The 24307-nt window shown below is 37.2% G+C and overlaps 1 protein-coding gene across 3 annotated transcripts in view; it reads left to right on the top strand.

Annotated features, from left to right (window-relative positions):
* Nucleotides 1-22452, top strand: part of LOC149231543 (protein SHOU4-like) — a 42901-nt gene extending 20449 nt beyond the window's left edge. For 2 of the 3 annotated variants that reach the window (XM_089379228.1, XM_089379227.1), the window contains exons 3-5: nucleotides 8589-8744; nucleotides 21100-21311; nucleotides 21613-22452. In XM_089379228.1, the coding sequence (XP_089235354.1) occupies nucleotides 8589-8744; nucleotides 21100-21311; nucleotides 21613-21805 (561 nt within the window). In that variant the 3' untranslated portion in view covers nucleotides 21806-22452. Of the gene's footprint in view, nucleotides 1-8588; nucleotides 8745-21099; nucleotides 21312-21558 lie in introns of all 3 variants that reach the window. The other variant, XM_089379229.1, reaches the window with a different exon arrangement.
* Nucleotides 22453-24307: the final 1855 nt, after the last annotated feature.

The following is a 24307-nucleotide window of genomic DNA, read 5'->3' as shown; positions in this document are numbered from 1 at the left end:
CCTATATTTCCTACTGTTTTCATTCTTCCCTCCATTGATTGATTGAATTACCACAGAAGCAGCACTAAATGTATATTTTGATTGTGAATCAGAGCTGTTGATTTGGGTGAAGAAGATGATTTGCTTTTGCACCTTACCTGTCCCCCACCTTTACTTTTCTCCTATTCACGGTCTTCCAGGCCCATCAAGAACTTACAATATGAAAGGAATTCACTGGTGCTTTCCACATGGTAGAATTATTATGATGAGTCTTTGTATCCTTCCAGAGCCATTTTTCAGATGTCGTTATCATTATTCATTGCCATAGACCTACCTTCTCCTTTAAAGAGTGCATGGCATTGTGTCATGTCCCCATTTTTATTTTCCTCTATAGTATAGCTTTGGTGGATTTCCAGGGCACAGGATGGCTAGGTCATGAGAGGAGGTTTATGTCATCAGGGGTCCTGAGGGAGTTTTGAGGAGTTTTTATGGGATTCGATGGCATTTGCTTGACATATTCCATCATCCGCACAACTTGCCCTGTGGTCCGTTGCATTCTGACAACTTTCATAAAGCATGGTTACTATTGGGCATAATTTAATTAATTATGTTCAAGGTGGCATTTTGGGAGGAGTATTTGAAGATACACCTTAGTGTAATAGCTTGTTGGAATTGAAACAAGAAGATCTACAAGATGGGATGTTGAAAAGTGATTTCTAGTAGCTGGAGAGAGTATGGTGGGTGATTTGCCATTGTCCTAAATTAAAATTGACATTAATTAGTCATTTAATTTAAACGAGAAAAATAATTAATTGGAGGAAAAAAGCCAATAGTGACTTGAGTGAAATAAAATAAAATTAAAAGGTCACTTAAGATAAAGTCAAGAGAGGAGCTTTTAGAATAATAATAAAATAAGATGCTTCTAGAGGCTTGGATATCTATCCATTAGATCTATAAAAGAGGAGGAGATCATTTGGCGATATCTTGGACATGAGCATATGTCTTTGTTGAGAGTGGGAGGACCGAGTTCTCTACTTCAATAGCCCTAGGATGGAAACCCTCGGGTGATTCAGTGAGAGTGGTGAGTACCCAACTCTCCCCTTGGTGAATTCATCCAGAATTCACAAGAGAGCCTAACAATCGCATTTTAGTTCAATTTTGGAGGGCCAACACAGCGTTGGAGCAGATCCTTAAGGCTAGTTTCTCATCTCAGCTATTTGGGATGTATGTAAGCCCTAGTTTATCTAATATAATAAAGCTAAGGATTTTTCTATTCATCGTGTTATTGGATTGCAATGCTCTATCTGTTATGTTTTACATGGCAATCTTCTGTTAAATGAACTTTTTATGTAGCATTTTGTTGAGTTAAATTAGCCATTTTTTTACTCAGTTTGGGACATTACACACTGAGATGCTTCACTGGCAGTGGCTTACCAAACATTTATATGTTTTTCAATCCCAAACCCCATAGTTTCTTGGGCTTTGATAGCATTCACAAATGAACCCATGACCACTCTTGCAATAAATGCAACTTGCATGTAAAGCATTAATTGCAAGTCACAGACTGTGGAAAATCGATAAAAATATTGCTTATTGCAATCAACTGGTAATTATCCAATGTATTTAATTCCGAGCAAAATTATTTTATTGGAAATATTGAATAAAAACATGATTGCACTAGTCACTGAAAATAGATTGTGGAAACTTGAGAAAACAAATAACAAAATGGACACCAATATTTTTGGACAAAACCTCCCTAGAAAAACCCCAAAGGGAAAACTAGTCTTTAGATCCGAGGGTTTTATTAATCTTCAACAAATTTTGCAATTGATAAATATTACAATACTGCTTGCCAAACCCCAACAAAGCTTTGATAAAATATTTCTTCACCTCCACAAGTCGATCTAACCCCTAGAAGGCTCACGACCTTTTTTTGCAATTTGACACAACCTCACACTTGCAAATACGACTTATATGGCCCTACATGTGTGGCTCCTGGTGTTGAAATTAGTGAGAAAAGTGATTCTTGGCTTTGTGCCTTAATTCAAGGAGTCAACGTCGAGTTCCTATTTGTGCATGGTCGAGCTCTTAAAATTTAGGAGTTCCCTCGAAAATTAGGAGTGCATGAGGCAGTTAACTGATGTGTTGAAATTGGAAGTCAAGTTCTTGATTTTCTAGTGTGAGTTAAATTGGGAACTAAAAGCTTAAGTGGAGTTAGCCTCCTAAATTTTAGGAGGATCTAGTTAATTAGTTCTATTGACTTTTGTTAACTAGAAAAGATCCAGGTCAATTCATTAACTAAAAACTCACTAATTCTAACCATTCGAATTGCCTTTAAAAGAAGGAACGAAGGCATAAGTTGGTGAGACTAAACAATAGGAAGCACAAGGTTGTGCGTGGAGCTTGTGAGAGAAGGTGAACAAGCCTAGGAAAGGATTGTTGGAATTGGAGAAGGATGAATTCCTTGGGTAAGGAAGTAGAGGTCAAAATTCTTGCATAGGTTTCAAGCTTAGATTAAGCAGGAAAGACAAGTGTGTCTTTCAGATTGAAACAGTGGTATTGTAAGAGATCAAATGTTCAATTTTCTTCAATATATTTTCAATAATCAAGCAGAGGTTTTTTCCAGTTGGGTTCCCTGAAAAATTGTGGTGTTCAAATGTGTGATTGTGCTTTTATTTTTGTTCCTAATTCTGCTGCAAATCGAGTAGAGAAATTCTGTGTTTGTATGAAAAGAAATTGGTTTTTAGATTGTTCTTATCAGCAGATCAGAATTTCATGGATTTTCTACAACTGGACCTTGAATTGTTGAAGAATGTAACTAGTGCCGGTCTTCATAATTATATTCGAGTCATGATGTAATACATTTGTCAAAAGAAAGAAAAATAAATTTTATTATGAAAGAAAAATTATTTATTAAGCATGGGTTTCATGCTTTATTATTTTATTTCTAGGTCAAAGCCTCCATTTTAGGCTTCTAGGGTTTATGTCAAGAGTCCTTGTTCATGCCATCATGTAAACGACCCTTCTTGGGCTTTATCTATGAAGAAATAAATTTATTTTGATGTAAAATGAGTCATCTAGGCCACCTCCACCAAGTCGGCCTTAAAGAAGGACAAGTCTGTCTCATCAAGGGAATTTGACCTCATAGATTCACTATATATTGGCAGCTATTCGACCTCATTTGGAGCACATCTCAAGCAAGTTCGATCTACAATAGTTGGAGGAGAAAAAGAAGAACGAAATTCATAAGAAGGAGAAAAACCTAGCGAAGAAAGAAGTCTTTGTCAAGCAAAAGAAGTCTAATTTTCTCTCTTTATTGCGACATTTGCAAAGTTTTGGGGTTGCTAGGAAGGGCGAAATTTTAGACCTACAGTAGGGGTCGAAATTCTGGAAGCTGGGTTTAAAATTTTGTATTGTTGGTGGGTTGAAGCTGGTGGTGGACAAGAAGAAACTACTGTAGTTTTCCTAATCATCTTGGAAGACTAACTGGTGGAGGAGGGAGGTCTTTGGTCAAGTCTAAGGTCTTTGTTTGTCTCAATTTGATTTGAATCTATTAGTTGAAGAGTTTGATTAGGTTTTCCCCTATATAGGGGTTTTGGCCCTCGCTGAGTGCCGACTTCTGGTGTCATTGATCTTCATGCTTTTGATTTGATGATTGCTTGATGAGAAGAAGATAAAGAAGAACATAAAGAAAGCTAATAAGAATATAAGAAAATCACAAGAAATTGTCAACATAAGAAAATCTTCTTGCCTTTCTGATTATCTGACATGAAGCTCACAGCCTGGACGAAATCAACCTCTTGGCTCTTATGGCGATCACATATGGCCTCCTCTTGGTGATCACATACGACCTCCTCCTAGCGAAACTGTACGACCACCTCTTGGAATCTCGACCTCTCTAAAGAGAAAACATGGCTCTATTGGAATCCTTGCAACCTTAATAATTCGACTGACCTGTCTACAGAAGAATTGTGGGAGAATTCCTCCTTTGGATCTCGGAAACTTGAAGAATATTGATGAAAGAAAGCCCCAAATTTATTTATTGCTTCAACTACTAATGAAACCCTCATTGGTGTCAATCCCAATAACCACGATCATAATCTCCAACGCTGCATGTTGATTTCCTTTATAATCTCTCGCTAAGAAATCAACGACCAAGATCTAGATCTTAAATAATCTAATCAATGGCTAAGATCACTTAGAAACTTTTCCATAAGTCTCTAGAGGAAAATGAACTATATCTCAATTATTAGTAATTAATTAATCTATTTTCTTAAGTTAAAACTTAGGAAAATAATTAAAAACTGATTAATTGATTTAATTAAAACATTTCCATTCAAAAGAATAACTTGGGCCTAGATATATTTTTTGCGCTTGTGTTCCTAGCCTCATTGACACCACTTGAGGCTAGAACACCTGTTCGAGCTACATCATCCAACACTCCCTCTTAGCGAGGACGGTGTTTTACATTGTACATCATTGTGCTTTGTGCTTGCAACTGGAACACTTGTCACCTTGAGTACCGCATGGCCCATTTCACTATGCCACAACCCTCATGGATTGTTGCTACAAGTGATGAGTGCAAACTCATCCTCTATTCGTCTAGGAAGCTGGATGAGTGCAAACTCATCCTCTATCCATCTAGAAAGCTCATTTGCGACTGTTGTTGTTTGCTTCTTGCCCTTCTTCTCACCTCTCTTCTTGTGCAGACAATTGTTGTGGTAATGACCAAATTTGTGACAACCATAACACTTGATCTTCAACATGTCCTTCTTTTCCTCCTTGGAGTTGGACCCTTTATTAGATCCGTTGTTCTCTTTTCCCTTGCTCACAAGAGCAACATTTTCGCTGTCATCTCCCTTTTGCTCGGAACTGCTGCTAGTACTACTGTTGCCTTTCATACAGTTGAAGCTCCTCTTGTGTGAAGTTGTTCCACAAGTGGTACTAAGTAGGAAAATTAGATCTTCCACTAACCACTTGCATGAAAACATCCCACTACATTTGAAACCCATTCAGGGTTGTTCCCACAAGCTCTTCGTCATCAACCTTCTCTCCAATTGCTGCTAGCTCATCTTTAACTGTCTCGATGTTGGTGAGATAACTGACAATGCTCTCTTCCTTATTTTGTTTGGTGCTTTTAAGCTTCTCTCTTAGGATAATATTCCGATTCATATTTTTATCCTGGAAAAGTTTGTTGATGGCATCCCACATCTTCTAGCCGTATTTTCTTCCACTAAATGTGGAACAATGTGGTTCTTGACCCTCTAGAATAATATGCCTGGCCTTGGCATCATCTTTCTAGTACTCATGCAACATGGTAGGATCTGTTGGTACAATAATATGTGTTTTAGTAAACTCCTTTAGCTCATGCTCTTCCAAAATAAGAAAGCGACAAATTTTCTAGATGCTAAAGTTAGATGTGCCATCCAACCTATTGATCCCTCAATCCTATTGAAGCCATTATTGAAGCTCTTGAGAGAAAATAAAAAATAAATATCTCTTGTACCAGCAAACTGGCTTCACGACTTAGCCTCTAGAAGTCTCAGCCTTCTCAAAAAGACTCAGCCTCACCTTCTTGGCCCTTCTGGAGTATTTGTATCCTCAACATGACCTCAACACCCAACACATGCAACTAGATTTGGGCAATTTGGTCCTTCAGCGACCCTCACGACTTGACTGAAAATATTGATCCCTCTTTCAAAAAATAACATTGGTGAAATTCTTCCAAGCAAATCTGGAACAAACTAAAGAAATCGATCTGGGTATTAAACCCTTGGCTTCCTCTTCCAAACCCTTGCGTTGATCTACATCTATAAACCTTTGCGCTTCAGATTTGCTCTGGTAACATGTGAAAAATTGATAAAAATATCGCTTATTGCAATCAACTGATAATTATCCAATGTATTTAATTATGAGCAAATTTATTTTACTGCAAGTATTGAATAAAAACACGATCACAGTATTCACCAAAAATAAACTGTGCAAACTTGAGAAAACCAATCACAAAATGGACACCAATATATTTGGACAAAACGTCCTTGGAAAAACCCTGAAGGGAAAACCAATGCTTCAGATTTGAGGGTTTTATTAATTTTCAGCAAATTTTGCAATTGATAAATATTACAATACAACTTGCCAAATCTCGATAGAGCTCTGATAAAATATTTCTTCACCTCCACAAGTTGACCTATCCCCCGGAAGGCTCACAACCTCCCTTCGCAACCTGACACAACCTCACAATGGCAAATATGACCTATACGACACCACACTTGTGGCTCTTGGACCTTTTGAAGCTCACGACTGGATGGAATTAGCCTCTCGGCTCTTTTGGCAACTCATACAACCCCCTTGGTAATTTTGTACAACCTACTCTTGGCAAATATGACCTCCACAAGGAATCTCGGCCTCTCTCAGAGAAAACACAGCCCTACTAGAATCCTCACGACCTCAATAACTCGGCCTCCTTGTATGCATAAGAATTATGGGAAAATTCCTCCTTTGGATGTCGAAAACTAGAAGAATACTGATGAAAGAAAACCTTGGAAAATATTCACTACTTCAACTGCTATTGAAATCCTCGGTGTCAAACCCAATAACCATGATCATAATATCCAAGGCTTTTATAATCTCTCGTTGAGAAGTCAATGGCGAAGTTCCAGATTTGAAATGATCTAATTGATGGCTAGGATTACTTGGAAACTTTTTTCAGAAGTCTCTAGAGGAAAATCAACTATGTTTTAGTTATTGCTAATTAACTAATCTATTTCCCTAACTTAAAATATAAGAAATTAATTAAAAGCTGATTAATTAATTTAATTAAAATATTTCCATTCAAAAGAATAACTTGGCCCTGGAGATATTTTCTGCTCTTGTATTTCTAGCCTCATTGACACCGAGGCCAGAACACCTGTCCGAGCTACATTAACCAGCACTGACTTCATATGAGTTTGTTTACCGGCATTAGTGTGCTAGGCTGGGTCTTCTCTCTGAATTCAATTTGTGATATTGGCAACATCTGCCTCTTATTAGTAGTGCCATATTTGTTGAGATTTGTATATTCAATATGGACTGGGTTCTAACTTTTAGTTATTGTTGATTTAAAATACCTGAATAATGTCTCAGAACCTTTTTTGTTTGCTTTTCTGTGATTTGTTATAATTAGACAAGTTAAATCTTCCATATTTCTTTCATAAGCCTTCATTGACTAGTGATTTGTATAGTACACCCTCTAGTCCTTTGCATGTCTACCTTTGTAAAACAGGGTCTCTCTTGAAGGTCATTGTTTTGGGATGAATTGTCCACAGAATCCATGCAAAATCTGTGGGCATATTTAGTGCATTGTGCCCCATGAATGGCGATAATCTCCAGACTCCTATTGCAGAAATTACCCGCAAATGTGCATACAAAGATCTCCATCATTGTGGTCATTGGATCTGTTGTATGTGCATTTTCTGTGTACTAAATTCTCTCTGTCCCCATGATGCACGTGTTAATTTTCAGTGTGCATGGCTTTATGCTGGGAAGGAGATGGGAGACTGGAGTGAAGGATACTGAATAAGAGTAACCGGGAAAGAAGAAAAATAAAGGGGATAAGGAGCTGAGAAACAAACAATGGTCTTCTTACAAGATTTTCACCCATGTTCGATATCGTGGTCATTACCAATGAATTTGGAGAAATGGGGGTCATTTTCAGCTTATATATATATATATATATATTCTTGTTGGCCAAAGCAGAAACTCTTTTTTGGGTTATTATGATTCTCATATTCAAAATAATGAGTCTCTACAGACGTATTCTTTGGAAAGGGATATGCACTAAATAATGGAAAGCAAGAGCTAAGAAAAAGGCCAGTAGGTTGCAATTCCATTGAACCTCTACTTGTGTTTTGTATTCTTAATTTGTCATCAAACTGTCCATCCACATCTTTGTGAAACTATTTATATAAAACAAATTAGTTTAGTTCCAGCTTCCTCCCTGTTGTGCTTTAGTTACATTGCATTATTCAAAATTTAGTATTGTGTTCTTCAGTTTATTAAATATTTTCAAGTGCCCACTTTATATCTCCAGAATTGTGCAGCTTTGCTTTGTAAATCGTCTTTCTACATCATCTGTAACATTGTAATTCAGTAGTGTAATGGCATGTTTTGATCCATTCACACTGAAAAATGTACTAAAATATCCACTAATATGCAAATTGCAATGGATGCAATTAATTTACCTTTTCACTTGCACTGTTTATTCACATTGCCAGTACTGTTGAGCCCCATCTACCAACTTGGTGGTAGATTGTTGGGCATTAATACAACTATCTTTATCTGATCTCATCTTATTAGTACTGCTACTTAGTTAATTCCTCTGTTCAGAGCATGCATTTTTTCTTGCCTTTTCCATAATGAGTCTCCAACTTTTTCCGGAAAGCATCGTTTCAGGTTCAAGCCATTGATTCAAGTGTGAATTTTTATCAGTGGTCATGAGTTGTACATTCTGTTATGAATGTGTTAAGGTTTCAAATATGAGTTTGAAATTTGAATACAGTATTCTCTTTTCGAAGTTGATTATATTCCTTATCCTTACATTTGATGTTTTGGTATTTCATTCCCTTTTCCAGGTTGTCACGTGTGGCAGTGTACCTTTAGAGACATCCTATCAGAGAGTTAATCGCTGCATTTACTCATCCACAGGCCTTTATGAGTATAGAGGATGGAAGGCCAAACCTGCCAGGGTGGGGCACCGCCTCTTTACATGGGGTTTGAGGTATTTAGAGGTAATGATACGGCTGATGTGTGAAATATTTCGTCTATTACTTTATTTTCTATTATAATGAATAGTTTTTTCTGGTATGAAATATTTTATGCTATATAATCAATTTAGAGGCAGCATTAAAGGCTAACAAAACTACTTGCTACATTCTGATCAAACCACATGCAATTGTAAAAATAAACTTCATAGTGTTACTGCCCCAAGCTTTAAGTGTGACTACTTAAGACATAGACAAGTTGAGAAAAAAGTCCCTGTGACTTCAAAAGTATCCTCACAACTGTCCATGACAGAAATATTACATTGTACACTATTATCTAATTGCAAATGTATAGTCTAATAGTTATATTATGATAAATGTATATAATGCCAAAGAGATCAAGAGCACAAAGTTTAGTGCCATTGCAGCCTAGGTCCCAAACATCAAGCATTGGAAAATGACTCATCCGCAAAGTATAAGGTAATGGCCTGCAGGAAGTCAATCATTGTGCTTAATCTTAGAGAGTGCCAACACATTCTTGTGTCTATATTCCTAAACCTCTTCTAAATGTCCTCTAGCATGTAAGACTATCTTATTCTGCATGCACCCTATCAATGTGTTGTTCTTGATGAACAAATAGCGAAGGCAAGAATGTAGTGTTTTTTAACAAATTACTTGGGAGAAGGTTCTTTATATTTGTCACAAGACTAGCTCTCCTTGCTCTTGCAATGTATGGATTATTCTGTGTGTGTATGTGTGGGTCTCTCTCTCTATTTAAGTAGTAGTATTTTGTTCCCAAGTCATGCATTGCATACTTAAGGAAAATCTTGCCCATTTTTAGAGAAATGATATGGCCAGCTTGCGAACCATCCCGTGATTACATATGAAATGAATCCACTACTCAATGCCATGTTTTTTTGGCTATGCGCAACCATAGGCATAGCTCAACACAACTGCACCTCTACCCCAAGTCACATGGTTCGCCGAACTTCTCTGATGAAATTCGAAATTTGTTGAACCCAAAGTAAAAATAGAAGTTCGTTTCGGTTCGGTCAATGGTTTGTTGAGTTTTGATGCTAGTGGATACTGTCCCGTGTTGTGTGCTCTCTTTATACCACCGACTGGACGAGTTATAACTTATAATGCCCTGCTCTCATTGTTGTACTGTAATGCTGTGTGATTTGCCGCAATAAGTCCACTGGTGACTCCCTTCCGTTGCTTTTGATTTGCGTGTTGTGGGTCTCATTGCTGCAGTGTGATGGCTGTGATTTGCTGCAATCAAGCAACTAGTGAGTCCCTAACTGTGGTGATGGGTGATGGCCGAAGGTTACAATTGTTAACACATGCTGCAATTTGATGCTAAAGAGGGTCACATTATCACAACTCAGGTTGCCATTCACAACCGCGATCCGAAGTGAACTGTATTTAACGGAGCGGCTGTAAATGTATTTGATTGAGCCTGGTGTAGGGTTGGTTCCTCCCATCGTCACCTGATTGAATTTCCAATACTTGTATGGCTAAAATGACTAACCATTATGACCTGAACATGCTAAGGCACTGAGTACAATGCCAAGGTATGCAGCTTACCCTAGTGGCATAACGGATCAAATAGGTAGCTGTCGCCTGTTGGGTCAATTAGTGGGACTAGCATGAACCTCTTAATGAAATTAATTAGCCTATGAGATTAAAAGCTTTATATCTTTCTTGTACAAAAGTAAAGAAAATCAGACAAAAAAGAAAAGAAAAGAAGAGGAAGAAAGATGATATTGCATATGTGGGTACTAGCAGAGATTTTGCTCCACTTATCTGGACATGCCCCTGAATATTGCATCCTAACTGATGTGATGTCATTTGACTCTTGGACATTGGGACATGCAGACATGGGTGTCTGACACAGCAATATAGATCCCCAAAATGTAACACAGGGAATACATGTATAAGTTGCATGTAGTTACATATATGAAATTATATTTATAATTAAGAATTATTAAAATTATAAATAAAATAGACATAAAAATGTAAAGTTTTGAGCATTAAGAAAATAGACATACGGCAAAGTTCGAAGTTAAAACACACATCAGGATACATCTGCACACAGGTCGTGATTTTTTTTGTTTGAAAAATTTAACACTTTTTAGGTTTCCTGATGAGTGGACATGCATAGGACATGTGTCTCGCACAGGCCACATCGTACAAGTGTCTGTCACTCCAACATTGTTACACAGAGCTGGGAGGCATGTCTTGTTTCTTAGCTTACCCTTTTCTGATATGTCTGTATGATTCATAGCAAAGCAAAAGTGTTGCTGTGTCTCCACCTTGCTTTTCCTGTATACTTGGCATGTTCTGCATTCCCATTCCTTTGGTTCCTTCAATTTTCCTGTATCGCATCTTAACCTATGTGAGATTCTGCATACCTGGCATTTTCTGCATTCCCATTGCTTTGGTTATTTCAGTTTTCCTGTATCGCATCTTAACCTATGTGTGCTTGTCCTTGATTGGGCTAATATTTGTTTTTCTCTCGACTGGATTTTTATTTTCAGATATTCTTCTACTTTGATTACCGCTTTTTGGGGTGAAGTTATTTGTGTAGTATTGCTGTTGGAGACTGAGACAGCAAGTGTGAAGTGTCACACAGGGCTGGGAGGGTGTGTCCTGTTTCTTAATTTATACTATTCTGATGTGGCTGTATGCTTCATAGTCAAGCAAGAAGTGTTGCTGTGTCTCTGCCTCCTTTTTCCTGCTTACCTGGCATGTTCGGCATTCCCATTCGTTTGGTACCTTCAATTTTCCTGGTGTTATGTCTTGACCTACATGAGCTTGTCCTTGATTGGGTTAATATTTATTTTTCTCTCCACAGGATGTTTATTTTCAGATATTCTTGTACCTTGATTATGCTGTTTGGGGTGAAGTTCTTTATGTAATATTGCTGTTTTCTATTTGCATTTCTTTTCTATTTTTCATTATAGTTTGCAGGTGGATTTATATCTATTTTAAATTTTGTAATGTACCGGACATATCTCTTCTACCATTTTTCAGCATTCCCAATTGATACATGTGTAGTTCCCATCTGTTTATTATTTTCTTTGTAAGATTCCAGTACAGAGATGACTTCAACATGCTAATGTTTCTAATAAATTTCCAAAGTGTTCCTTTCTCACTGTTCAACCCAGACTTGATATGTATACTGCTGTAGGTGATTAGCTGTCTATTTAATTGATGTTTCACACAAATAGTGATTTTCTTTGAACATAAAGGCAGTTCGACACATATTAAAATGCATTGGGAATACACCCAGAAATGTAGGCAGCATTGTCACAATTCATAGCAGAGTATAAGCCAGAAATACGCTTGCATTTATTTTAAGTGAGCAGCATACAATAACATATAACCACAGTTTATGGAAGTGAAACAACAGATGCAATAGAATAAATGAACCTGGTGTGTTGAGTTGTCAATAGGTCCCTCCAGTACAATAACTAAATCAAAATATTGCTTCAGCAGTGTAGACCAGGCATTTATCTTCACTGTAAGATGGCATTTACATCGCTGTTCCAGCCTTGGTATGAACCTAGAAACATGTGCACCAGCTCAGGAAATTTCGTGAGGATGTAGCCCAACATACAGAGACCCCTCCTGGTTTCCTGTAGCAGTTCGAATGGGGTTCCAGTGAGAAATTACACCAGCAGCTCACACGTCTTCCAGCAAGGGATGCAGACACCCATGTGATATATGAAAATCTCTTCATGTACGTTTAACAGTGAAAGATGGGTAGCGTGGGCCCTCTACTCAATTCAGCATCTGACAGTTTGTGGTCCCCACTCATAAAAGTCTCTTCTTTGTATTAATAAAGTCCTAGCTATGTCCAGTCATAAACAACAGACTTATCCTTAGTCCAAATAACATTCACGGCCCCAAAACTCAATTTTCTTGGCATCTACGCACAATAACAGAGGTGTGCAGCATTACGATCAGCAGAGAGGAGAATACGACCATGGTTTGACAGAGAATGAGTCCCCCACAAATAATACGCTCAGCCTAACCAACTGTATGCAGTCCAATAAGTGAGGATAGCCTTTCCAGCAGTGAATGGAACTCAGCGCTTTGACTAGATGCTCAAGCTGCCTCTTCTAAGAAGAATTTCGAGCCACCCTTTTCTACAATCTATGGCCACAATGGGAATGATAACTTCCAGATTTAAACTCAGCCTCAGTTTGGTCCTGTAGCTCAATTTCTCATGCCCAGAATTTCATGTACCTCCTCAATCTGAAAAAATGATATTGAAAATACCCAATAAGCTTTTAAAATCAACCGATAGCACATGAATACCTCATTATTTTTCGAAAACCTTGTTCTCCATTGAAGCTCAACGGTGAAATCTGAGTGATTTCACTCTCATGTCCAGACTAGCGGGTCTCGTTGCAACACCGAAGTCTGCTATGGCAGTTAGGGCTATAAAGCCCTCAACTTCCTCTTCCAACTCTCTCCAAGAGCTCTCTCTTCAAACTCACACAATGCATGGATGCAGAGAGCCTCCCCAATTCCCTTCTCTAATAAGTTTGGGATTGTCTTTTCATCTTCACCTTCCCTTTTGTCTTTTCCTCTTCACCTTTCCCCTTTTCTCTCTATTTTTTCCTTTTTATTAAATTCTCTTTTATAAAGTCACTTTATGTACTCCACTTTATAAAGTTAAAGTGACATCCTCACTTGCCTAGGAAATATCATCCTTTTCCCTTCTTTAATAAAGCCTTCTTAGGCAAATTTAAGTCCCCTTATTAATTATTTCCCCGCTTTACCCTATGGGAACCACTCTAGGCTAGCGGACACCGTCATAAGCTTCCTATGGGGACGGGGACATTACATTCTTCAAGCCCTTTTTGCTGATTTTGCTGGGTATCCTTTTGCTGCCCACATCTGTCAAAATTTTGCCTATATAGAATCAGTGTTTTGATTGTCAATATGTGTGAATGTCAATACATAAGGGGATTCAACCACCATATATTAAACCCTTTGTCACTGTGTATGGAAACTTTTACAAAAATATGTTAAGCTTTGTCTTTTTGTTAAATTTAAAAGTGTGTAAAAAAATCATATATGTATGTATGTGTTCAGTCCTAACTCTTGACATTCAATTTGACTTAATTTTATTAAACTATGACACTAAATTAACATATGACTACTATAAGCCAATTCTAACACCGTCTAATGTTTATAAGGAGAACAAACGGTTGTCCTAGACTACAAACATATCTGTAAACAGGTTGGAAATTATTGCAGCTCACCTGTCAAATGAACTCCAAAACTAAGATTGTGAAGTTGTCACCAAGTGAGAAGTAACACTGATTGCATAGCATGCAGCCAACATGGCTGATGTAGAGCTAGTCTTCTCACCAACCACCATTTCAACCACTGACTCTTCAGCTGATGGTAGTTGTTGTTGGCTGAGAAGTTCAGCCTACTTACTGTAGATGTAGAAGGTGATTTCAACTCTGAAAAGCTGCACTTCTTTACACTTTGTTATCAAAGCTGTGAGAACCAGGTCCTTGGGGCCTGCCATAACCTGTAAAGTGTCTCATCCACACCCGCAAATTTCACTTCCTGTGGTTGATCCAAGACCACTTTGTCATCTTTCCATGTATTCACTGCCATATTGCTCTGCCATGGCTGGAAATACCTTGTATACAATGTACATCAAGCTTTATAATAGAAGTCGTGAGCTTTGCAGTAGGAACCATAAGTGGTTTCCTCCACTCATCCTTGTTTGCTTCTTCATCAACCTCAATGACTTTGGAAAGAACAAACAAATTTTCAGAGGTCGAAGAACATCAACCCACTGAACACACTGTTCACCTTTTTTTATTCTGCCTTCCATTTGCTCCATATTAGACTTTGGCATCTCCTCTTCCTTTACATCTTCAAGCGTGTCCTTTCTACTTGAGTGTCTGAAACAACAATGTTTCCTCCTTCACCTGAATCATTCATTGCATTTCCTACCTTCTTCTACTTGCACAGCACATGGTTGCTGCTCAACATTCTGCTCTTGTCCTCCTTGAGTTGTTTGGCTAGTCTGGCAACTTTTCCTTGCTAACCTTCCAGCAAAGCTTTCTTTTGTTGTTCTCTATTCTCTTGTGTTATGGTCTCCTAGCCCAATGGCTGCATCCAAGTACCAGGATGTGCTGCGCATATTTGTTTCTTGTGGCCACATTCAGTTTCCACCACTACTCCAGTTTCGAATCTTAATTGAAAATTCCACCGAAAGACAAATTCTATACTCACACTAGTAGTACTTACCTCTTCTTTGCTCTCACTGTCAAGCTTCTTCCCACTTTGATTTACTGGTGCTGCACACAGAGCTCCTTCCAGTCTTCTCTGCCAACAGGAATCTGCTATTACAAACATCTTTCACCTGACCCATACTCCGGAATCATTAAACAATGAAATAACTTCAACATCAGAATTCCAAAAATTAGAACCTCCACATCCAACAACTGGGCACAACAGACTACAAGCCACCCACTCCTGTCCACCCAACTGAGATTCTTTTCTGCCCATTATACACAAAAATTATTTCTCTGCCCAACACACCTCCCACAGGAAAATAGATTTTGTTCAATAAACACACTATTCGAAGTAAAACAAACTTCTGGAATGAATTGCTCATGTGCTTTGCCTTCATACTGCAGACTACTGCAAGGCTACTGGCACCTCCTGTGGGCCACACATAATTTTCTGCAAAGAGGTAGTTTTTTCTGCATCTTGGTTTCTGTACACAACAGACAAAGGATCTGTTTGTCCATGAAATCTATAATTTTTTGTGAGTTACAGGCTAATACTGCTGCCTGACAAACCAGCCTCTGCAATTTTATGAATCTCTTAAGATCTCTGTGCTGGGTGTCTAAACTGACCTCCCTGCAACCTGTGATTGTTAGGTATTGATATTATTGGGTGTGTCTGTTACTAAGGAGGCTTCTGTGGCATCTGTGCCTGTGCATGTCTGGTATGGAATCATGGATTGCCCATTTTCTGTGCTTTTGCACCCTTTCTGTGCCTGTCAGAAGAATTCGCTGTTGTTCTCTGAACCATCCATGAATATATCTGTTTGTGTGCACATATGTTCTGCATCTCTCAGGGCTCCTGCTGATCCCCCCTGCTACTCAGGTGTCTGTCACCTCCATTCCTGCTTGCTGCACATGGGTTTTCTGCCACCCCAGGATTGTAAACCATTGTTAGGGAAACATGACATCTCTATGAGAGATGCATTGCTGCCATGAGCAGAGATCCACTGTCAGGGAACACATGGCATAGCATAAATCCTTAGATTGTTTTAAGTGATTTTGTCTCCCATAATTGACTTTAATATCTCATGTTTCTGAGTTTCCAAATTAAACTCCTTCAAAATATTTAAAATTTCTCCCTTTTGTTCTTTTATAATTTTTAATATATAAAAAAGAACAGAGTTGTCTCTGATTTGCTATTACAAAATTGCTGTTTGCCGTGGTTGCTTCTGTGTGTGTCTGTTGCTGCTGTATTATTCTCTGCCCTTTGAAACTGTTCCAACAGTAGGAATTCTCTGGCATAGTTCTGTGTTATGTGCTTGCAATCCCTTGGTTTCTTCCTAATACCACCACACTAGGCCTTGATACCACATTGGATAATACACATACAAAATGACATAATACTGACAGAGATAAGATGAAAGAAGATAATATTATCAATGTTCAATGAATGACCAAAATAAATAGGTCAATGCACTAAAATATACATCTATAACTTGAGAGAGAGAGGAGATAGAAAATGAGAGATGCTTGTTTATTCAGTATATGGCCACTGTAAGCTAAAGCTAACCAGCTGGAAATGAATCCATCATTAATAAACCATAACAATATCATGTTGCAATATCTAACAACTTACTGAGCAACTGGCCATAATGCCATCCATATTAGCCACTCAAAAGCGGAATTCTAAAATGAAGTAACTTAGTAAGCAATATAGTATTTACATTATATATGTAGTCACAGTCTTCATGTCAGCTAAGGGAGAAGCTGGTTGGTGACTAAAAAGTATTACCAGCAATGCGGCAGGAATTATGGGACTTCTGAAAAACCCTGAATTCTGTATGTTACTATTCAGATTGTTGCATTCCTAGACTAGGTTGCTGTCCTAAAATGTAGAATTTTGTATGTTACCCTTATTCATATTAAGGAATTTACACATGCAACTTAGCTTGCAACTACCTTTTACATCAATGAATGCCTGAAACCAAATTCACCTGGTTCATGTTTTTGTTTGAATTTGGCAACAATGTAATTTGGGAAAGAATCTTCAGTTAAAAAGCAAGTGATAAAATTTGACGTCAACTTCATATGTGTGTGTGTATACATATATAAATTTTCAATTACGTTACTTATAATATAAGCTTAAAAACTTTTTATATATTTGTTTTTAAATGTAAACCTTTGTTTTTATGGATGTAAACCCACAAATAAGCTTGACCCACCCTCCAACACTTGAGTGAAGAATAGTTGTTGCTGGTACCTTGCCAGTGCCATTACAACTAAGATGCCAGGAAATGTGGGTTTGGGTTCGGGGACGGGGACGGGGACGGGGACGTCAATTTTTGAAACAGGATGCATGGGTTCATTGAGGGTATATAATATAAATTATAATATATATGAAATATGAATTAAGAATTTTTCAATTTTGAAATCTTTCAATTTACAACAAGAAAAATAAAACATTGAACGTTCACATTGAAATTTCAAATTTAATATAAAGTAGAGAGATATGAATCATAATAATAGATATATATTATATGTCCAGGACTACATTGCCATGCTGTATTCAAAATTTGCTTTAAGGCATTTCAACACATGAAATAGAAAATTCCAAAAAAAGTGAAACTCAACAATGAGCAAGTCTCAAGATAACTGATTTGGCTTCCTCAAGCGATGTCATCATGATTAACATCACGAAGTTGAAAAATTAAAATTAAACAAAGCAACAACAATTCTTTAGGTTTAACAAATGCTAGGGTTTAGTTTGAGCGTGGGACCACAAAGCCATTCATCAATTTTTAATATTTTATTAAAAATCTAACACACAAAAAAACTCCATGACTGATTAAGTACATACTGAGTACCCGTTTTCTGGGAACCAAGCACCCTTTTACGGGCTACCGAGTACCCTTCACAAAGAAAGAACCCATTTTTAATTTTCGGAGTATCGGGTTCTCCATGCCTGAACCGGGTTCAGAAGGGTGTGTTTGAGAAGAACCCAAACTGGTTTCGGTGCTTAGTTGCGTGAAAAAGTACGGGTACAAGAACCCCACCCTGGGTTCGGGTACCCTTGCTTTATAGCATTACAGTAATCTGCCAGAAGACTACGTCAAAAGTATTCGATATAAATTATAATCAATAGCCACATGAACAAATCCCATGCAGGAGAGGAGCATGCCTATGAGGACTTGAACCTAGGTCATTGTCACGACTCACAACAACCACTCCAAGGTTCAGCTAGACCACAGCTTGATTGCCACTTATAAGTTTTAAATTATTTAAATATATAAAAGATAACATATATGTGGATTTTTTTTTTAATTACTATAGATATATGTTTTTTCTTTAATTTGAAGAAAGCTTTGCAGGGAAATCCAAGGGATGCTGACCCACATTGATGGATGGCATCCATAGTAAACACCGCAAGCCTAGACTAGTGCATCTCACCTAGGGGATTCAAATTAGGTAACTGACAATATAGAATTAGCCAAGTGCCTAGAGACATTGGCAACAGCCAGTTGAGCTAACCCCTTGGGCTATACATGGAAATATGTTATAGAAGGGAATAAACATATATCAAGTTTATCTATTAACAAATGAGCAATTTACTTATTGTGAATAAATAAGCCCTAGTCTCGTGCCTTTCCCACCTTTGGTGCTATTTGTGCATGCAAGCTGGCTCTTCTGCTCTTGGGTGTCCTCGACCTGTTATCTCTTGGTATTTGTTAAATATCCTGTAGGGCTTGTACAATGAATAAATTATAACCTGTATCCCAATATCAAAAAAATTCCGCGAATAAATCATAACATATATCCCAATTTTAAAAAAATCCTTTTTATTTTATTTTATTTTAGTAAGTATTTTTTGTAATTGCCAATTTATGATGATCATCACTTCCAATTTATTATGATTGCTGCTGGTTTGCTTCTGTTAGTAATGAGGAGAATACTACCACTATTGCTTTGAAGTTAATCACTACACAAGTGGCAATAAGGATGCAAACTGTATGTGACATTCAAAGTCATTAGAAAAATAGGCAAATATATCATTCGACCATCACTGGCACTAAGAGCCAACTCAAAAACAAAAGGCTAGTTCAGCTCAATGATTCATGAATAACAACTGCAATCTAATGTGGATCATGCATTTTGTCTGCAATTGTTCTGCAGGAGATGGGGTTTCATTCTACTTGGACAGAGGATGGGGGAGACGGTAGGGAATGTCCATTGGCATCCACATCCTCTTGATTCTTTGAAGCTAGAAAAGATTCTATAATTTATATTATACATGTAACCAAAATTGATTACTATGAGGCCACATCACAAGGCAAAACCTCACACTTGTGGCTTTGATGTATGCTAAAAAGTCTCATATTTGTACTTGCATGTCTACCATGTTGATTTAAATGAAAGTGCCATGTTTTGTCAATTTGCACTCACTTAGATATTAGGAAATGCAAGAATTAGATTAAAGCTGGCTACGAAAACTTTATTTTATGAACAATATTTTCACGTACATGTAGAAAGTTTAGAGTTGCTAAGTTGAGGAAGTGGGTTTCCACATCAAGGTTTTAGGAGTCGAACTTCTACTTGAAAGACACTTGGCTTTTGTTGTCCAGCAGTAACCCACCATGAAAACAAATGGAAAGCAATTGGTCTTATTTTATATCTTTGGCACTTTGGACACTTCCTGAGTTATGGCGAATAAATTTTGCAGATAAGTTATAAATCCTCAATAGCATTCCTAATATGAATAGCGTTTCATAGTAGTTTATAGTGACATTAACTTAATTTTACACCACGGATGGAAAATTGATCAATATTAGGATCATTGCCATGGTCTGCCTGTAAAATCAAGAATTCAACATGTACCCATATACAGGTTGAGTGGGCCTAATGGTTAAGAACATCTATTTCCTCTTAGGAGGTCATGAGTTTGAGTCTGGAGGGGTTAGGGTATGCACACCTTTCTAGTCTTAAGCATTCAGATTGCTGCACAGATGGGGACTCTTGCTCCATCAACAAGGGGGTCTCTTGTCTATCTGCTAGATAGGCCATGAACCTACATATATTTTATTATTATAAATATGATTATAATTTACAATGCCAAATCTATAGACAAAGGTTGTTCGTTCTAGGTAACAGGCATCATTGCCTGTGTGAACACAAGTGCTTATTTACAGTTGATGCTAGGCATCTAGCTGTTATCAAACCATATATAGAGTATACCTCACATTCTTGATGACTAGAGTAAATTGACATGCATATGATGGTTTTACAGTCAGTTCACAAGCTTATCAAGGACTTGTAGGTTATTCCCAGTGGAAGACAGTTCATCTCTTTGCCTAATTTCTCTTTAGCTCACTTGTTTCAGTCTTCAGATAGGAGTTTAGGACTAGTTGTTGACAAGAACCATAGCAATGCATGGGTCTGAGGGGGGATATGTTGCTGCAATCAAAAATTTGATCACAAAATGGCATTAGGTAGCTAAGACTTGAATGGGGATAAAAAAATGGAGAATACATGTTTTGAGCAGGCAGAAGGATGGATGGAATGATATATTGTTGGAAGCAAATTTGAAGTGTTGCCACAGTTTAATGTGTTGATATCACTTAGTGCAACTTAAAGTGATCAGAGAACATCATGACACTTCATGGTGACTGACATAAATGAGCGGATGAACTATTTATGTATTACCATAGAACTTGGTATTACCTAGCAAGTAGACTTGCTTTTTTCAGAAGCAAACATTGATCATCTTAATATGCAGTTATTGAGTAGGATCATTTACTGTTCACTAAAACATCATTTCTTGAGTTCAGCTTAAATTTGCAATACCGAGTCAAGTACAGGACAATCCCTATTCCTTTTTATTTGGTATACTGAAAATTATGATGACCTACAATCTCAGGAGCTCTAATTTCATTTCAACCTTTGTTGTTCTGCCTGTGCTGCTTACCGAAGTCTGCAATCCCTTGAAAACAGTTTTTTGTTACAATGCTTTTACCATCAGTGGAGTGCTTATATTGGAACTTGCATTTAATGATGTAGTTTTGTCTTTTCTTTGAATGGGTGTAATTTTAAGCCTAACTGGTAATTCTTTCTTCCAGAGGCATGTAGCTGAGTTTTACATTTCAGATTTTCAATCTGGCTTAAGAGCTTTGGTAAAAGCTGGTTATGGTGCTCACGTAACTCCTTGTGTTGAAGAAAGTACGATAGTAGATGTTGGTCCAAAGAATAAGGATCTACCTAGTGGTTTTGTCCGTTGGCTGGCTGAAAGAAACCTATCAGGTGATGATCGTGTAATGCGATTAAAGGAGGGGTAAGATCATTTTCTTGTCTTATGTCTTGTTTTCTTGCATTTTCATTTTGTGACTTTGATAATAAAATGTGGAAAACCTATGGTAGTTCCATCAAAAAATATTTTAATGGGGTTATGATACTTCATATAATGTTTACGTCTTCCAGTTAATTTCTATGTGGCCCATGGCTATCAGAGGCGTCTGAAGTAATGACATTATTTGATGTATATATTATTGATAAGTTTCAGTCTCAAAAATCTGAATCAGTTTGAGCCATAGCTTGCTCCTTCAGATGGTTTGATTGTTTACGTTTCACTCCAGGCACATCAAGGAAGGCAGTACAGTGACTGTCATGGGTGTTGTTCAGCGGCATGAGAGTGTTTTGATGATTGTTCCTCCTCGTGAACGGGTATCCACTGGTTGTCAATTGAGCAAATTCCTCTTGCCAGGAAATGTTGAAGGATTGATTATTGCATGTAATGAGACCACAAAGTTTGATGGAATACCGCTTTGATAATGGAGTGCTAGGAAACGTTGCAGTGTTCATTAATACATTGTCTTTTTGCCTTTGTAATTTTAAAATAGGCATCCATTATTTGTACTGAAGAATATTATGAGGATTCCTTTTCCATTGATGAAGGTAGATTTAGGTTTGTTATTACATACTTTCGAGGATGGGATGCTGTCCCCTGATAATCGGGGCAGAAAACTGGACCTTGGAAGAACCTAAAGTATGTGTTCATTAGGACCTCTTGGGGGATTTGCAGGCTGTTTCTTCGGATGTCAGTTGACAGACATGCTCAGTGCTTTGTTGAGCATAAACGTGTGATAGTCACCAGACTCCAACACCATGGACAGAGTTTTGGTTCATTCGATTGACTTGCTATATTGGGATAATGTAATGTTTCAGTGGCTTGATTGTCTTTCTTTAAGCATCGAGTATTTGTGATCATATTTTTGGTCAAACGATTGGATGCCTGAAACATTTGAAACATTCCCTCTTTAAGATTGCCTGGTGCTTGCAAGTTTTGCAACTTGCAAGCTGGCAAGTACATGATGTTTCTCATAACCTTTGTAACTTTGTATTTTTGGGTTATTTTTCAGAAGACAGACCTCTATATCTGTGAATTTTTGATTGATATGCAAATCTCAGTTCTAAAATGAAGTGTTTTTAATTAGTATAAAAGAAATTGTTGGCTCTCTAAAGAGAATTTTGAAAGAATCTATTTTTGAATTTTCAGAATGTCTAACGTAATGGTGAGACCTTGCATTGTTTTATTACTTGAATTCTTTCTCTAAATAGAAGGCTCTTTCAAAGAAATTTTCGGTTAGAGAGAATGTTAATGAAAAGAATGATTCAGTTTATGCTTGGTATGAAAGACGCTTGGAATCGAGCTAGAAATATAAAGTGGATCCCCAGGTTTTTAGTATTATTTTCCCTTTGAGAACTTGTTAGACCTAAGTTCGATATTCTTGACATTTTAATTGGCTCTCCGAGGTTTTGGAGTCGCAATTAATTTTCCCCGAGATATTTGATTACGATTTATTCTAGCATTTGTGTTCTTTTAAGTGCTTGAGCCCTGAGCTTTGCTAGCTCAATATCAAAATCTCTGGAGCATTGTTATTATATCAATTTACTAATATTTGAGTACAAAAAAATATGGCTAAAAGACAAGATGTCATTTTGCTATTTTAACTCCTACAGACCTCAAGAAAGGTTAATTATGCACATCTGACCAGTATGAACATGCATTAAGAGAGAATTATCTGTTTTCATTGTAAAATCAAATTGGGAGCCTAGATCATAACTTTAATGCTTGTTAGCATTAGATCTTCCCAAGTTAATTGATAGTTCCATTGAAGTTTACGTGTATTAAACTCGTTGATTGCCATGCAAGTATTTCACAGTTGAGTTCCTTGCATGGGAGTAATTATGAAGCATGCTTTGTGAATTGAAGCTCCACAAAAGGCCAATTACTCTAAAGACTCCCATGTTTTACGCTTAAATCAGTGCAAGTTTCAATTTGCCAACTCTGGCTAGGTTTACATATTCTAGGTTACTTGAAATATGACTAAATTCTAAAATAATTTTGATAGAGATGTTTGTTCTCAAATCGAATTTTATTCAGGGTGTGGTGGTTGGATTATAAACTGGATGGCGTAGAGCGAGCCTCTAGAATAAATGAAGTATGATATACTCCTATAAAAACAGCCCGAACATTACAACAACTAATTGCGAACACAATTGCAAAATGTTTAAAATGTTTGGAATACATTCAAAGTGATGCGTATCATAAGTTTTGAGTCTAGCTGAGTCATGTCTAAAATGAATACTCGGCTCAGGCGTGCTTAGTAGACTCTTGTTGAGACTTGCTAGTCTGCTCAATACTTGGAAGACTTGGCCTAGACTTGTCAAAGGTGGCTTAGTCTGCTCAAGCTCAGATTGTACAAACTGTACTATAATCTGAGTTACTTTTTAACCTATTTACTGAGCTTGATTGAGTTTCTTTGGGTTACTGAGACCCACGCCACTCGAGTCTTTGCTTCATTCGAGCCTGACAACATTGCATGGTATCAAGGAAGATACATTTTACAAACACATGGTTGCGAAGTTGTATGTTTTATGTAAGAATAATGTTTTTGTTTTTGCTATTGCATTTGTCTTTTAAAGGCTTGCAATTTGATATTGGAAGTTACAATTCTCGTCTGTGAATAAATAAATATATCTGGATAAGAGGAAACAATTTAAAAACATCAATTTAAATAACAATTTTATTCAGTATGATATATAAAGAATTTAAAGACATTAATTTCCAAAACATTTTTATTCAGCATGATATGTAAAGAATTTAAATAAATCTATGGGCACTCTGTCTCAACATAAACCTGCCATTTGTTTCAATTTAATAAATTATAAAAAGAATATTTAAACATGTTTCAAGTTACCTTATTTAGAGGTAATGTATGTGTGTTAATTTAAACTAACCAGAGATGAATGGATACTCTATAAATGGCC

This window comes from Pinus tabuliformis, chromosome J (assembly GCF_031772625.1).
Source record: "Pinus tabuliformis cultivar Carrire ecotype Pingquan chromosome J, CPIR1, whole genome shotgun sequence".
Taxonomy (NCBI): Eukaryota; Viridiplantae; Streptophyta; class Pinopsida; order Pinales; family Pinaceae; genus Pinus; species Pinus tabuliformis.
Note: the sequence above shows the minus strand (reverse complement) of the source record. Positions and strands in the feature narration are given on the sequence as shown.